This window comes from Muntiacus reevesi, chromosome 1, assembly GCF_963930625.1.
Source record: "Muntiacus reevesi chromosome 1, mMunRee1.1, whole genome shotgun sequence".
NCBI lineage: Eukaryota > Metazoa > Chordata > Mammalia > Artiodactyla > Cervidae > Muntiacus > Muntiacus reevesi.
Window position 1 is genome coordinate 198,978,903 of NC_089249.1, and position 13,448 is coordinate 198,992,350.

The 13,448-nt window shown below is 54.6% G+C and overlaps 2 protein-coding genes across 2 annotated transcripts; one reads left to right on the forward strand and one right to left on the reverse strand.

The window, feature by feature from the left end:
* Nucleotides 1–2,391: 2,391 nt before the first annotated feature.
* MRPL54 (mitochondrial ribosomal protein L54) lies at nt 2,392–4,420 on the reverse strand. The gene is made up of 3 exons (XM_065933835.1): nt 4,280–4,420; nt 3,417–3,582; nt 2,392–2,781 (listed from the first exon to the last, which is right to left on the reverse strand). Exons 1-3 carry the CDS (start codon nt 4,395–4,397, stop codon nt 2,649–2,651), a joined length of 417 nt encoding a protein of 138 aa, XP_065789907.1. The 5' UTR covers nt 4,398–4,420; the 3' UTR covers nt 2,392–2,648.
* A 1,564-nt stretch (nt 4,421–5,984) lies between these two features.
* APBA3 (amyloid beta precursor protein binding family A member 3) lies at nt 5,985–13,447 on the forward strand. The gene is made up of 11 exons (XM_065918043.1): nt 5,985–6,112; nt 7,076–7,669; nt 7,755–7,794; nt 10,723–10,868; nt 10,989–11,075; nt 11,181–11,342; nt 11,700–11,879; nt 11,993–12,205; nt 12,768–12,887; nt 12,976–13,116; nt 13,223–13,447. The coding sequence occupies exons 2-11, from the start codon at nt 7,103–7,105 to the stop codon at nt 13,292–13,294; spliced, it is 1,728 nt and encodes a 575-aa protein (XP_065774115.1). The 5' UTR covers nt 5,985–6,112; nt 7,076–7,102; the 3' UTR covers nt 13,295–13,447.
* The last annotated feature ends 1 nt before the right edge of the window (nt 13,448 follows it).

Sequence of the window (13,448 nt, forward strand, 5' to 3'; positions counted from 1 at the left end):
TACTTACCCTGCCTTGCAGGGTTAACTGGCACCTGACTTAAAGGTGGCAGCCAGAGGTGCCCAGCCAGGGTGGGGGTCCCTGGCCTAGTCTCCAGGGAGCTGGTGCCCTCTTGGGGCTTCAGTCTCCCCATCAGTCAAATGGGCGTGTGTGGGGTAGATTCTGAGGTTCTTAAGACTCTAAGGCTGTAACCAGGAGCCACAGGGATGTTAATTCTGAGTTGATGATTCTAAATCCTTCTGCCTGCTCCTAATCTTTCAACAGTAGGGCTGCCCTGAGAGATAACAAGGAACAGCTGCAGCAGTTCACATTCAGCTGCCCCCTTTGACTGTGTGCTTCCAGCATGCCCATCACTTTACCCCAAGGTGGCATGGCCATCAGCCCCATGTTACAGGGGAAGAAACTGAGACCCAGAGAGGGATAGCCAGTTTCCTGAGGCCACAGAGCCAGTAGGGGGTGGAGCTCTTTTTAAGTTCCTTGCCTGACTCCACCACCCCAGACACCTAGGACCCAGGCTGGGCGCTAACAGGGCGCTCCCTGGTAGAAGCAGCTGACACTGGGTGAACAGTTGATCTTTGCTCCACGTTATCAGTGTGGCTTGTCTCCCCATCAACCACAGCCCCCATCACATCTCCCAGCCCACTGAGACGGGGCTGGGGCCCTGGTAGCAAGACAAGCATTTGTTGTGTGCTACCACGTCCCCCCAGGGCTCACAAAGGCATGATGGCAACCCCTGCCGGGGTTCAGCTGGACTCCAGGACAAGGAGGCTGGCCGGGCTGGGGGTGTGTGGCCCAAGTGCCCACATGTCAGGGCACCTCCCTGTGGGATGGGACGAGTCAGGATAGGAGAGTGTATGGTGGGGGGGGGGGGCGACGTGGCAGCACCCCACTCGCTCCAGGCTCTGGCCAGGAAGTGACCACAGTTGCTAGGAAATTCCAGGAATCTCGCTTCCAGGCCGCTCTCAGCTGGCCTGCTCACCTCCCATCTGAGAGGGCACCTCCACGTGAACCCCTATGGCCCCTGTGCTGTTTACGCTGCAGCAGCCAGGCCAACCATCCCAATCATTCATCCACCCGTTCCAACTTACAACGAGGACACAACAGTGAACAAAGCAGAGAAAAACCCCTGCCCTCCTAGAGCTGCCACTCCAGTGGGAGAGAGACCAGAGCCCTAATTTTAAAAATAAATAAGTAAAACATGAAACACCTGCTGGTGGTTAAGTGCTTGGGAGAAAAATAAAGCCAGGAAGGGCGATCGGGAGCATGTGGCAGGGCTGCAGTTTAATATGGCGGTCATCACCATCAGAGCAAAGGTCTGGAGGTAAAGAGGGAGCCCTGAGGACATGGCGGCGGGGAGAGACCCAGGCAGAGGGCCCAGGAGAGCACCACGCCTGCCGTGTTGGAGGAGCAGCCAGGAAGCCTGTGGCCATTACAACTTGGGTTTTCACTCAGCTGTGGGGACCTGCGCAGCAGGGTTGGGATGATGCGCCCGCTCAGCGTGGGCTGCAGGGAGGGCAAGTAAGCGGTAATCCGCTTGGCAGAGTCCTCCTAAGAGGATGAGGACTCTCATTTTCCTGGGACCAGACAGAATTAGCCTCAGGGACCCTGCCCCGCCCAGCTCTGGAGGAGTTTGGAGGGTGAGAGAGCCCTGGTCCAGCCCCCTAAGCAGCGTATGCCACCCCAAACCCAGGTATCTACCCAGGAGGGGGCATGGTTGTACCACTGGGAGTGGGCCCTGGCACCGTGTGTGTGTGTGTGTCCTTCAGCCTCCTCTAAGCTGGTGGGCACCAGTGGGGTGGACAGAAGGATGGTGGGTAGGCCCAGGTTCCTTGGCTCAAGTGACTGGCCAACAAAGATAACCCCTGTGACCCTGGCAGAAAGGAAAGAGAAGTCCCTTCCCTCTGGCTGGGTTTGCTGAACTGGGTATGGGATGTCAGTCAGAAGTCCTAGAGAAACCCCTACCCAAGGGGTAAAAGGACCTACCCACTGGAGTTAAAAGGACCCAGAGATGGAGAGCACCTCATAGCTGAATGCTGAAGCACTTGGATCCAGCCATGTCTAGCCCTGGACATTTCCATTCCTGAAGCTCACAAAGACTCTTCTGCTCTGGATGATGTGGCTCGGGTATGAGTCCAAGTCCACTGCAATCCAGGGAAGCTTGGCTCAAAAAATCTCCCCCTTGAGGACAGAGGTTGGGGCCTCTTGGGCAATGCTAGGAATTCCAGGAATCAGGGTGAGAAGCTCAACGAGGCTGGGAGGTGAAGATGGACCTGCAGATCCCCAGCAATCACTGAGGGTGAAGGCTGGGCCATGGAACCACTGGGCCTGAAGTGCTCAGCCCCCCACTGCCTGTCCCAAGTCCCTCCTGACCCCGATATCACAGGACACTCAGCAACATCCGAGGCCTGCTGATAATTGCCCCCAGAAGGCTTTATTAGCTCCCCGGGCCCTGATTTAGTCTCACTCTGGGGGCAACCCCAGTGAGGGGGGATTCTCCTCTGTTCTCAGAAACGTCTGCTTCTCCAGAAAATAAAAAGTCCTGGGTGCAGGCTGGGGGAGGTACCAACTCTCCCCCACCCTGCAATCTGTCCTGTCTCCTCCAGGTCCTTGGAGGGTCAGTGTCCTTTTAGAGAGCTCTGGCCCTCCCCCGCTAGAACTTCTGGTTCTTGCTCAGCCGGTTGTGGCGCCAGATGTTGTGTTTCCTGAGCAGCCGCCAGTACTCCCGGGTCTCCGGGTCCAGCTCCTCCAGCTTCTTGGGGGGGCCCACATTCATCTGGAACAGCCTGATGGGAAGTGGGCGGGAGTCGGGGTTACAGAGCAGCCCCCTTCCCCATGGCTCCCCTATCCCATCCCAGACACCTTGGGCACAGGCTGCAGCAGTACCAGGTCCCTTGGTGGCCAGCTGACCTCAGGGCGGTCCCTCCCCACCATGAGCCAGCTCCCTGGCTGTGGAACAGGGGGCGCCCCCACCCCAGTGGCCCTGGGATCTGAGGTAGGCACACGCCAAGACTTCTGCCTCCTGGCCGTCGTCTGTGCTGCGCTGCCTGCCTGTAAGGCCTCCCCACCCCCTCACTCAACCTTTCTAAACCTTACCGTTTGAAGGATGGACACATGGTGATGGCTTCCGCATCCTGCCACTGCTCACAGAGCCAAGAGCAAAATTCCCCCTGCAGCACCGACAGCCAGGCTCCACCAGGTTCCTGCCTGTCTTCCCCTACCCTCCACCTTGCCCCTTGCTATCCACGTACAAACCAGGTGCAGTTGTGCACAGGGCCTTTGCACTGGCTGTTCCCACCTGCCTCTGAAGCTCTGGCCATCCACTCAGGTCTTAACTTACTCACCAACTCCCCAGGGAAGCCCTCCTGAAATCTCAGATGGGATCCACCAGGCCCTCCTCACCCAGTCCTGACCCACTCACCACTCGGGGTACTCGGAATCCGGCTTCAGGACCACATCCTGGCCCTCCTTGTAGATGTTGACACCCATGGCGTGCGTGGTGAGCCGGACTGGGTCTGTACACACCTCGGGGTCCTTCAGGGTCTCTCCCACCGCAGCACCTTTGCCACCTTTGCCCCCCTTAAAAACTGCGGTGGAGGAGAGTTATGTCAGCCCAGCTACACCCTCGGGAGGCCAGCCTTCCCTTTCTGCTCCAGCTGCACCCTGTGTACTGTTCTCAAAATGATTTTAACTGGGACACGGGCACTGCATTAAATGACATTGATATTCACGGGCACTACATTAAATGACACTGCTATTCACAGTAACTAAGCTCATTCCTTTTCAATTCCATTTTCATTCCTTCTGTTTATCTCACGAAGAAAATCTCCGCCGGCTGCCGTGTCTCTTTAAAACCTCATGTTTCGTTTGCCAAGTCCCTCCTTTCAACAAGGGAGATCAGGCAACGCTGCATCCAGGAAAAAATTTAAATCTTGTTTTGGCTTTAATACGTAGATGCCCATATGGTCCGAATTTCTGGAGGTAATTTGCTAAAAAGGTGACTCTTCCGGACGCAGAAACGTGCTAGGGACCCAAGTTCAAGTTCTTCCCCTAAACACACACACCCCCCACCATACACACACACCCCAACCCCAACCCTGTGCCTACGCACAGAGTCCAACCGCACCCTAGTTACCTCACACTGCGCCTGCGCACACAGCCGCGCTTAGCTGCCTCTACGCTTGCGCGCTCATACTGGGATGCGCCTCCCGACTAGCGCTTGCGCACTACGAACTCCCTAATGTCCTCACTATTCCCATTTTGGTCTCTCTTAAGCCAGCTTACCCGGTCTCTTGGCATAATCGCGTACATGTAGTCTTACAGAAGCCGCGGGGTCCGGAAGCTCCCAGGCCCGCCAGCCGGCCCAGCTCCGGGTAGCACCGAAGAGGAGTCTAGCCGCCATGACGTATGCTGGCAACGTGCACGTGCACGTTTCCGGAAGACGTCAGCGGCCGAGGGATTGGGAGTTGTAGGCCCCTAGAGATTTATGGGAAATGTAGTATTCCAGCGGTAAGCATATCTTTATTGTGATTTCTTTAAACTTTTATAGCTATCCCTAGTTAGGGGAAGAAGCGACTTTCAAAGGATGTTTCATTGACCTCTTGCCCTTCAGTTATATCACTTACTTATCACACTTTTATACATTCCTGATTGTATTCAACAAGCAAATGTGTGTGCTCAATCAGGTCCAACTCTGCGACCCCAGGGACTGTAGTCCACCAGGCTCCTCTGTCTGGGAGTGGAAAAAAATGGGATTTTTTTCCAAGCACGAATACCGGAGTATTTCCTTCTCTAGGGCACCTTCCTGAACCCAGGGATCAAATCTGGGTCTCTTGCATTGGCAAGTGGATTCTCTACTACTAGCGCCACCTGAGAAGCCTTGGATATGGGATTATGTATCCGTTAAATTTATAGCAGGTCTGTTTCAGGTCTCTCGCTCCCAATTTTGTGGACCACAGATTACACATGGCGTTTAAAAACTAAAAGGCTCGGGGATCGGGGGGTAGAAAACTTGTTAGCATTACATTAAAAAGTCCTACCACCCTATAAGTTATACCCATGTAGCCAATGGCCCTCAAACTTTCGAAAGTCATCACATGCAACAGGTGATAAATAAGGGTTTGGCTATCCTAAGCCAATTAATTTTCCACAAAGCAAGTCTACACAAAAGAAAAAGAAGTACGTTTAAATCAACTTTTCAAAGTGAAATATTTCTCCAGGTTCTGGCACTGGATTCTTCTCAGTAGCTAAATTACCGAAAACCTAGAAGTAATAAAAGCTAACACTTACTAGACTCGATATTTTCCAGCCCTACTGCTAAATCTGCACCCAGCTCGATTTCGTTTAATTAGGAGGTAGGTGTGGGCTTCCCTGGTGGCTCAGCCTGTAAAGAACCGGCCTGCCAACCCAGGAGATGCGGGTTCGTCAAGAAGATCCCTAGAGAAGGAAATGGCAACCCATTCCAGTATTCTCGCCTGGGAAATCCCATGGACAGAGGAGCCTGGCCAGCTACAGTCCATAGGGTCGCAGTCAAACACAACTCAGCAATTGAGCACGCACGCATGCACTATTATCCCCAGTTTACAACTGAGGAAGCCGGAAGCTCAGGGAAATAAAGTTAAGCATAACCGAGCCATTTCGCCAAGCCGAAAGCCTGTGTGCAATCTGTTCCCCGTGCCGCTTCTGGCACCCCTGCAGTCAGAAAGTCTATCTCTCATGAGCCTTTAGTATTTTTCCAGTCCCATTTCTTCCCATCTGCTATCCCTTAGAATAATGACCAAAGAGGTAGCAGTCAAGCAGTGATTTTTAACCGCACTTTGCAGTTAAGGAAATAGGCTCAGAAGCCAGTCGGAGCTTTCACGCCGAGTAAATGAAGGCTCGGAATTCGAACTCGTTGTCCACATACCCGGAGCCCCTGAGCGGGCGAGGTTGTCTGCAAGAACTACATTTCCCAGCAAGCCCAGCGGGAATGCGCATGCCCAGTGATCCAGGAACCCTGCGCGGATCTGGAAGCGGCGGCGGAATTGGCAGAAATTGGCAGGCGGTGGTCACTGGAAGCACCGTACCAGCTCAGCTGCGGGGTCTCGGCGGCCCGCGGGTTGAGACCACCTCGGTTTGGTAAGTGAGTGTCCCGGCGGGGCATAGAGAGGTCTGGAGCCAGCATCTGAGGTCACGGGTCTGAAGTCTTGAATCTGGGGTCCTCGAGAGGACTCGGGTCTTAACTTTCAGCTTTAGGCTCAAGTTTATGTCTTCGGCTGGGTCTGAGGTCCAGGTCTGAGTCTGGGATTGATCTTGAATGTGGCGTTGGAGGTTTTGAGGTGAGTCTGCTTTCTGGCATCTTGGAACTCTAGTATTTAGTCTGAAGTTCTGGATCCGAAGGCTTGGACTGAGGTCTTGATCCCTGGGTATCGGGGACCTACACCTGTCGGGTCTGTGTAGTCAAAGTGTGTCTCCAGCCTGGGTCGCACATCCCGGGGAAGGAACACTTGGAAGAATCAGGGCTGGGGTGTACGGGGTTCACGGGTGGGAGGGGAAGGTCTGGGAAGAGGAGCACAGGAGAATCCCCTGGGGTTTGGAGCCCAGGAAGCCACTGCCTTACAACTGCTGATTCTACACCTCGACTTCCTCCCCTGTAAAATGAGGGTCATGGCAGAATCTTCCTTGCAGGGTATGGTGAGGATTAAATTATGTGTTCTTTATGAACATTTACCAGACTAGATCCTGGTACCAAGTTGGCAGTTGGAAAATCTCATCTGTTTTTTTGGTTGTGCTGTGGGTCTTCATTACTGCATGGACTTTTCTCTAGTGGTGTAGAGTAGGGGCTGCTCTTGAGCTGAGGTGCATGGGCTTCTCATTGTGGTGGCTTGGGCTCTACAACGCAGGGGCCCCAGTAGTTGTGGCTCCCGGGCTGTAGAGCACAGACTCAATAGTTGTGGTCCACTGGGCTCAATTACTCCATGGCATGTGGGATCTTCCCAGATCAGGGATCGAAACCCATGTCTCCTGCGTTGACAGGCTGATTCTTTACCACTGAGCCACTAGGGAAGCCCAGAAAATCTAATTTTTGAATCTCCCTTTCAGATGCTGGCTTGAGCCCAGGGTCCAGGCATGGAATTCCTGACAGCCTCCCAACCCCCTCCAGGACCTCCAGCCATGGACTTGGAAGAGCCCAGGGACACACTTTTGCCCTCTCAGGACCTCACCCGTGATTGCCAGTGGGACCCCACACCAGGAGGTTCTGGCAGCCTGAGTCAGATGGAACTTGATGGGCTAAATATTCAGGACCTGGTGCAACAGTTTGAAGCTCTGCCAGGTGACCTCGTGGGCCTGTCCCCAGATGGATCCCCGTGCCCCCTGCACATTGCCACTGGCCATGGCCTGGCCCCACAGGACATGGCTGATGCCCATGGGCTCTTGTCTGCTGAGGCTGATCGGGAAGACTTGCTGAGTCTCTTGCAACAAGATGAGGGCCCTCCTTCCTTGCCGGGTCCCCAGGAACCTCCTCCGGACCCTGCTCCTCGCCTGTTGCAGCCCCCTGAGGACACTGGCCCCCAGGAGTGGACGGACGGAGCCTCTGCTGAGCAGGATGAGGACAGGAGCTCCAACAGCTCCCCGGAACCCTGGCTGGAGACCTCACCTCTGGTCACTCCTGAGGAGCCACCTACCAGTGTCCAGGTAGAGCTCACCCCGCCCCCCAGGCCTCCACTGTTGGGAGCCAAGCAGGAGGACTCAGGCCTGCCCCTCTTCTCTCTTCTTCCAGAGACCCAAGACCCTGGCTTCCTACCCTGCCCTCCAGGAGGGTGAGTGTCCCGCCCACCCTGGCCCCAGGGGCTCAGGGGTTTCAGAACAGCCCTACCCGAGTTCCCAAAATTTGGCACAAAGTTAGCCTGTGAGGAGTGGCTTCTAGAGAGGCCCTGAGGTTGGTTTTGAATAGATTCTGTATACCCAGGAGAAGAAAGACAGTCTTGAAAATGTTCTGGAATGAATAGGGCAGCCTTGGCAAATTGTAGCACTTGATTCTAGAGCAAGAGTTGGCACATTACTGTCCATGGGCCTTCTGCTATGTCTGGTGAGCTAAGATGGCTTCTGCATTTTTAAATGGTTGAAAAAATGGAAAGTATTTCTTGATGGGTGAAAATGATAGGCAATTCAAGTTTCAGTATCCACAAATAAAGTTTTATCAGGACAAACTCAAGCCCATTCATTAAAGTGTTGTCTGTGGCAGCCTTCCTGTTACCACAGGCCAGGTTGAGTAGTTGCATCAGAGACCATAGGAAAAATAATTACTGTTTGGCCTTTTGCGGAAGAGTTTGCCAGTCCGCCCTCAAGGCATGAGAAGTACTGTTCTGGCCACCTGGAATATTCAAGAATATTCTCCCCCCCATGCTGCCTGAGGCTCTAGGTCAAAGGACAAGTTCTGTAATCACGGGAAAGGGTGCTGGTTTGGACTTGTAGTTCCAAGAAGGTTCTAAAGTCATGGAGCTAGATTCACCTAGCAAGTTCCAGAACCTGGCATTTTGCCTGTGGTTAAATGTGACCTGGGCTGCTGAGGGCGTTTTGGAATGATGAGCAGAGCTGTCCGGTTCTCCCAACTGAGCAGTCTAGAACCATGGAGCGAATAGAATTTATCTCTGGTTTCTAGACCATTAGGAACTCTGTTAGAACTGGGCAGGGCTGTCCAGTTCTAGAGTCGTCAGAAAGTTCTAGAGCTATACAGCAGAAATACAATTCCAGCCACATATCACTTGAAATTTCTTAGTTATCCACATTAAAAAACCACTCAAAATTATTGTTGTTCAGTCACTAAGTCGTATCCAACTGTTTGCAACCCCATGGGCTGCAGCATGCCAGGCTTCCCTGTCCTTCACTATCTCCCAGAGTTCACTCAAACTCGTGTCCATTGAGTCGGTGATGCCATCCAACCATCTCATCCTCTGTCACCCCCTTTTCCTGTTGCCCTCAATCTTTCCCAGCATTGGGTTCTTTTCAAATGCATCGGCTCTTGACATCAGGTGGCCAAAGTATTGGAGCTTCAACTTCAGCATCAGTCCTTCCAATGAATATTCAGGGTTGATTTCCTTTAGGATTGACTGGTTTGATCTCCTTGCTATCCAAGAGACTCTCAAAAGTCCTCCTACACCACAGTTCAAAGGCATCAATTCTTCGCTCAGCCTTTTTTTATGGCCCAATTCTCACATCCATACATGACTACTGGAAAAAATTAACTTTAAAGTTAACCCAACATATTTAAAATGTTATTTCAATGTACAATTAACATTTTATAATTATTATTTTTTTTAATATGAGAGTTTCAAAATCCAGTGTCACATTTTACACTTACAGCATGTCTCAGTTCAAACCAGCTGCATTTCAAGTGCACAACGCCTGCCTGTGCCAGGTGGCTACCATATTGGATGGTTCATCTCTGAAACCCCAGAGCAGAGTTGTCTGCTGTCCAGGGAATGCTGAGCTCATGAAGGACAATAGGACAGAACTGGCTATCCTTTAAGTTCACGAGGGTGTGGTTTCATTCCCTAGGGCCTACATCTGTGGTTCTCCAAAAAACAATAGCTATTGGTTAGAATATTCTAGAATCACTGGCACTCCTGTCTGACTCTAGGTTACTCAGGAAATTCTACAGCCATGTGGGCAAAGCTTTTTGAGGTTCTGAGCTGGGTTGGGGGGTTCTAGAACTATGAGCAGAGTTGTTTGTTTCTGGACTGTTCAGATCATTCTTAGAATTTCCAGGTGTACCTGCAGTTGTGAATCGTTGTGGGGATTGTAGAACCATTGGAAGAGCTTCTGGATGCTATCTGTTTTTAAAATTATTTATTTGGCTGCACCAAGTCTTCGTTGCAGCATGTGGGATCTTTAGTTGCAGCATGTGAGATCCAGTTGCCTGACCAGGGATCAAACCAGGGCCCCCTGCATTGGGAGTATGGAGTCTTAGCCACTGGACCACCAGGGAAAGTCCCCCCAGTGCTATCTTGATTAAGAAGTTCTGGAATCATAGAGTGGAGAAATCTGATTCTAGGTTTCTAGAATCCCTGGCAGAATTCTGTGGTTTGAGACCTGTCAGGGAGTTCTATACTCATGGATCAGGAGCCCCTGGGGTTCTCGATAGAATGAGAGCTTGAGTTATGTGGACAGTTGCCTCTTTGTATTTTACACAGTTCTATGACCATGGAGATGTCTATGGTCGTAGGCTGATTGGAGAGAATTCTAGAACAATGGGCATACCTAATTGTTTCTAGATTGATTGGGATTCCTGAACCATCCAGCAGAGTTGACCATGGTTCTAGAATGTCACATATCTTAGACATAAGAGTGAGGCTGTCTGGTTCAAGCCTGATTCCTGGAATTCCAGAAACACAGGGAGGAGGCATCTGTGGGCACTAGAGTGGTTTTTGGGTCTGGCCATGGTTCTAGACCCACAGCCTGCTCCTGAAACTGCATGCTCAGCTCGGGAGTCCTTGCGCCCTGGGCAGACAAGGCTATAGATGGACAGAGGGCTCTCCATCTTTGAGGGTCGAGCCTCTGGTCCATGGCTCTGGCTAATGGAATGGCTCTGGAACCCCAGAGTGGGTGGACCGGTGTGGCTCCAGGGCTGAGCCGCAGAGCAGAACTTTGTGTTTCCAGACCATCCAGGACTCTGGGAAGAGCCCATAGGGGTGGATGAAGCTGGCAGGGGTTCTAGGGGGCTGACCCACCTCTGTTGTCACCCTTAGTATCTGGCCCCTGCGACCACGAAGACCTCCTAGACGGTGTCATATTTGGGGCCAAGTACTTGGGCTCCACCCAGCTGGTATCTGAGAGGAACCCACCCCCCAGCACGCGCATGGCACAGGCCCAGGAAGCTATGGACCGTGTCAAGGTGAAGCCCTGGGCTGGCAGGTGGATGGGCGGGCAGGCAGGCTCCTCTGAGACCCCCTGAGCCTGGTGGGTCAGAGCCTGGGTCTCTGGGGGTCTCCATGCCCCACCCTGCTCCCCACAGGCCCCCGATGGGGAGACTCAGCCCATGACGGAGGTGGACCTGTTCGTCTCCACCAAGAGGGTCAAGGTCCTGATGACCGACTCCCAGGTACTGGGTTGGGCCTGGTCTCTGGGGCATGGGGGGCTCCACCAAGGGGCGGGGCCGAGCAAGGCTCCTGTAGCCCACCCGGCTCAGGCTCCCCGCTCCCGCCAGGAGGCCATGATGGACCATGCCCTGCAGACCATCTCGTACATCGCTGACATCGGCAGCACACTGGTTCTCATGGCCCGGCGGCGCCTGGCCCATAGGCCAGCAGCCCAGCCTCACAGCCGCCGCCTCTACAAGATGATCTGCCATGTTTTCCACTCAGAGGACGTGAGCAGTGGGCTCTGGGTGTCCTTGGGGGTGAGGGGGCATGGCTTGGGCCCCTGCCCTTCACCAGAGCCCCACCCAGCCACTCTGTCACCCTTGCATTCTTCCATCCCCGCCCTGCTCTGGGCCCCAGGCCATATATCCCCGGCCTTCCTGTAAGACACTGAGGTTGGCAGCCACCTCCACAAGCCCTCCCCGCCCCAGGCCTGTCTCCCTTCCCCTCCCCTAGAATCTCAGGCAGAGGCTTGGGGGGCAGTCCCACTTGGGGGTACAAAGGCCAGCTCTGGGAATATCAGTGTATTGGTGGGGGACCTGAAGGAGGTAGGCGGGACCCCCAGAGAGGTGCTACCCATCCCACAGGCCCAGCTCATCGCTCAGGCCATTGGCCAGGCCTTTGCTGTGGCCTACAGTCAGTTCCTGCGGGAAAGCGGGATCGACCCCAGCCAGGTGGGCACCCAGCAGAGCCAGGGGGCCATGGGCCCCGGCCACCTCCACAACGGGGACCTCGACCACTTCTCCAACAGCGAAAACTGCAGGGAGGTGAGCAACCAGGGCCCCCCACCCCAGCCCACTGAGTGGACCTGAAGAACCCCCCCACCCCATCCCTCCCACCTCTTCTAAGCTTCCCTCAAGTGCCACCCGTGGCCCCGCAGGTGTTCATCGAGAAACGCCGGGGCGAGGGTCTAGGTGTGGCCCTAGTGGAATCGGGCTGGGGCTCCTTGCTGCCCACTGCTGTCATTGCCAATCTGCTGCACGGGGGCCCCGCTGAGCGCTCGGGGGCCCTCAGCATCGGCGACCGCATCACCGCCATCAACGGGACCAGCCTGGTGGGGCTGCCCCTGGCCGCCTGTCAGGCTGCCGTCCGGGTGAGTGCTCCAGGGTGGAGGGCCTGCGAGGCCCACTCTGCCCCCCCACGAGGCTCCCAGGCACTTAGGGAAACCGAGGCTCAGAGAGGAGAAGCCCAGGGACACCCTCCTGGTGCCAGAGCAGGATGGAATGCAGACAGCCTTGACTCTGTGCCACGAGGCAGCAAGGGTGTTCTTGAGTCTTGACTCCTGTTGCCCAGATGGGGCTATCTAGGCCCAGAGATGGGGAGGGACCTGGCCAGACCAGAAGGGCAGGACTGACACGGTCCATACCGTGTTACTCTCTGTAACCCTGTCCTGCGGGCACTGCTGGAACCTCACTTTTGACCATAACTGAAGCCCAGGGAGATGAGAGGTGACACAGCTCTCACTATTAGGCCGCCCAGCCCTGGTCTGGGTTCTTAATCACTTCTCAAGAGGTCTTGTAGAATCTACAGCTTCCATCTTACGAGTCGATAAACTGAGGCCCAGGAGGCTGCAGTTTGACTAGAAGCCTGGCAGCACCCCACCCACGCCCCCTCCGCGAAGGCCCAGCCAAGCCAACAGCCCCCATCTTGCACAGGAAGTGAAGTCGCAGACGCTGGTGACCCTCAGCATCGTCCACTGCCCTCCGGTCACCACAGCCATCATCCGCCGGCCACACGTCCGTGAGCAGCTGGGCTTTTGCGTGGAGGATGGCATCGTGAGCTCCCAGCCCAGGGACTGGGGAAGGGGGTGGGGTGGCCCCAATCCCAGCCCCATGAGCAGCATGGCCCTTCCTCTCCCCCCAGATCTGCAGCCTCCTTCGGGGTGGCATCGCTGAACGTGGGGGTGTCCGCGTGGGACACCGCATCATTGAGATCAATGGGCACAGTGTGGTGGCCACACCCCACGCTCGCATCATCGAGCTGCTCACTGAGGCCCACATTGAGGTGGGCGTGGCATGTTGTGGGCGGGGTTGTTGTGGGAGGAGCCAGTTGTGGGCGGGGTCTAGTGGGATGAGCCCAACCGCAGCCTCGGCGTCCTCTCCACCCCCAGGTCCACATCAAGACGATGCCCGCCGCCACCTACCGCCTGCTCACAGGCCAGGAGCAGCCGGTGTACCTGTGATCGACCACCTTCACTCCCACCATTGTGCCTTAGCCCCTGCCGGCCCTGGAACTCCGTCCGCGGAACCTCCTCGGCTGGCCAAGGTCCCAAAGGTTTCTTGGTTCTATATTATTTTCTGATGTAAAATATTAAAAGATTATTGAATGGGCAAAAT

Coding starts and splice junctions, on each gene's coding strand:
- MRPL54 (XM_065933835.1), bottom strand. CDS start 4,397: ATGGCGGCTAGACTCCTCTTCGGTGCTACCCGGAGCTGGGCCGGCTGG. Junction 3,583..4,279: donor CGATTATGCCAAGAGACCGG/GTAAGCTGGCTT, acceptor CCTCCACCGCAG/TTTTTAAGGGGGGCAAAGGT. Junction 2,782..3,416: donor GATTCCGAGTACCCCGAGTG/GTGAGTGGGTCA, acceptor ACTTCCCATCAG/GCTGTTCCAGATGAATGTGG.
- APBA3 (XM_065918043.1), top strand. CDS start 7,103: ATGGAATTCCTGACAGCCTCCCAACCCCCTCCAGGACCTCCAGCCATG. Junction 10,869..10,988: donor AAGCTATGGACCGTGTCAAG/GTGAAGCCCTGG, acceptor TGCTCCCCACAG/GCCCCCGATGGGGAGACTCA. Junction 11,880..11,992: donor ACAGCGAAAACTGCAGGGAG/GTGAGCAACCAG, acceptor GTGGCCCCGCAG/GTGTTCATCGAGAAACGCCG.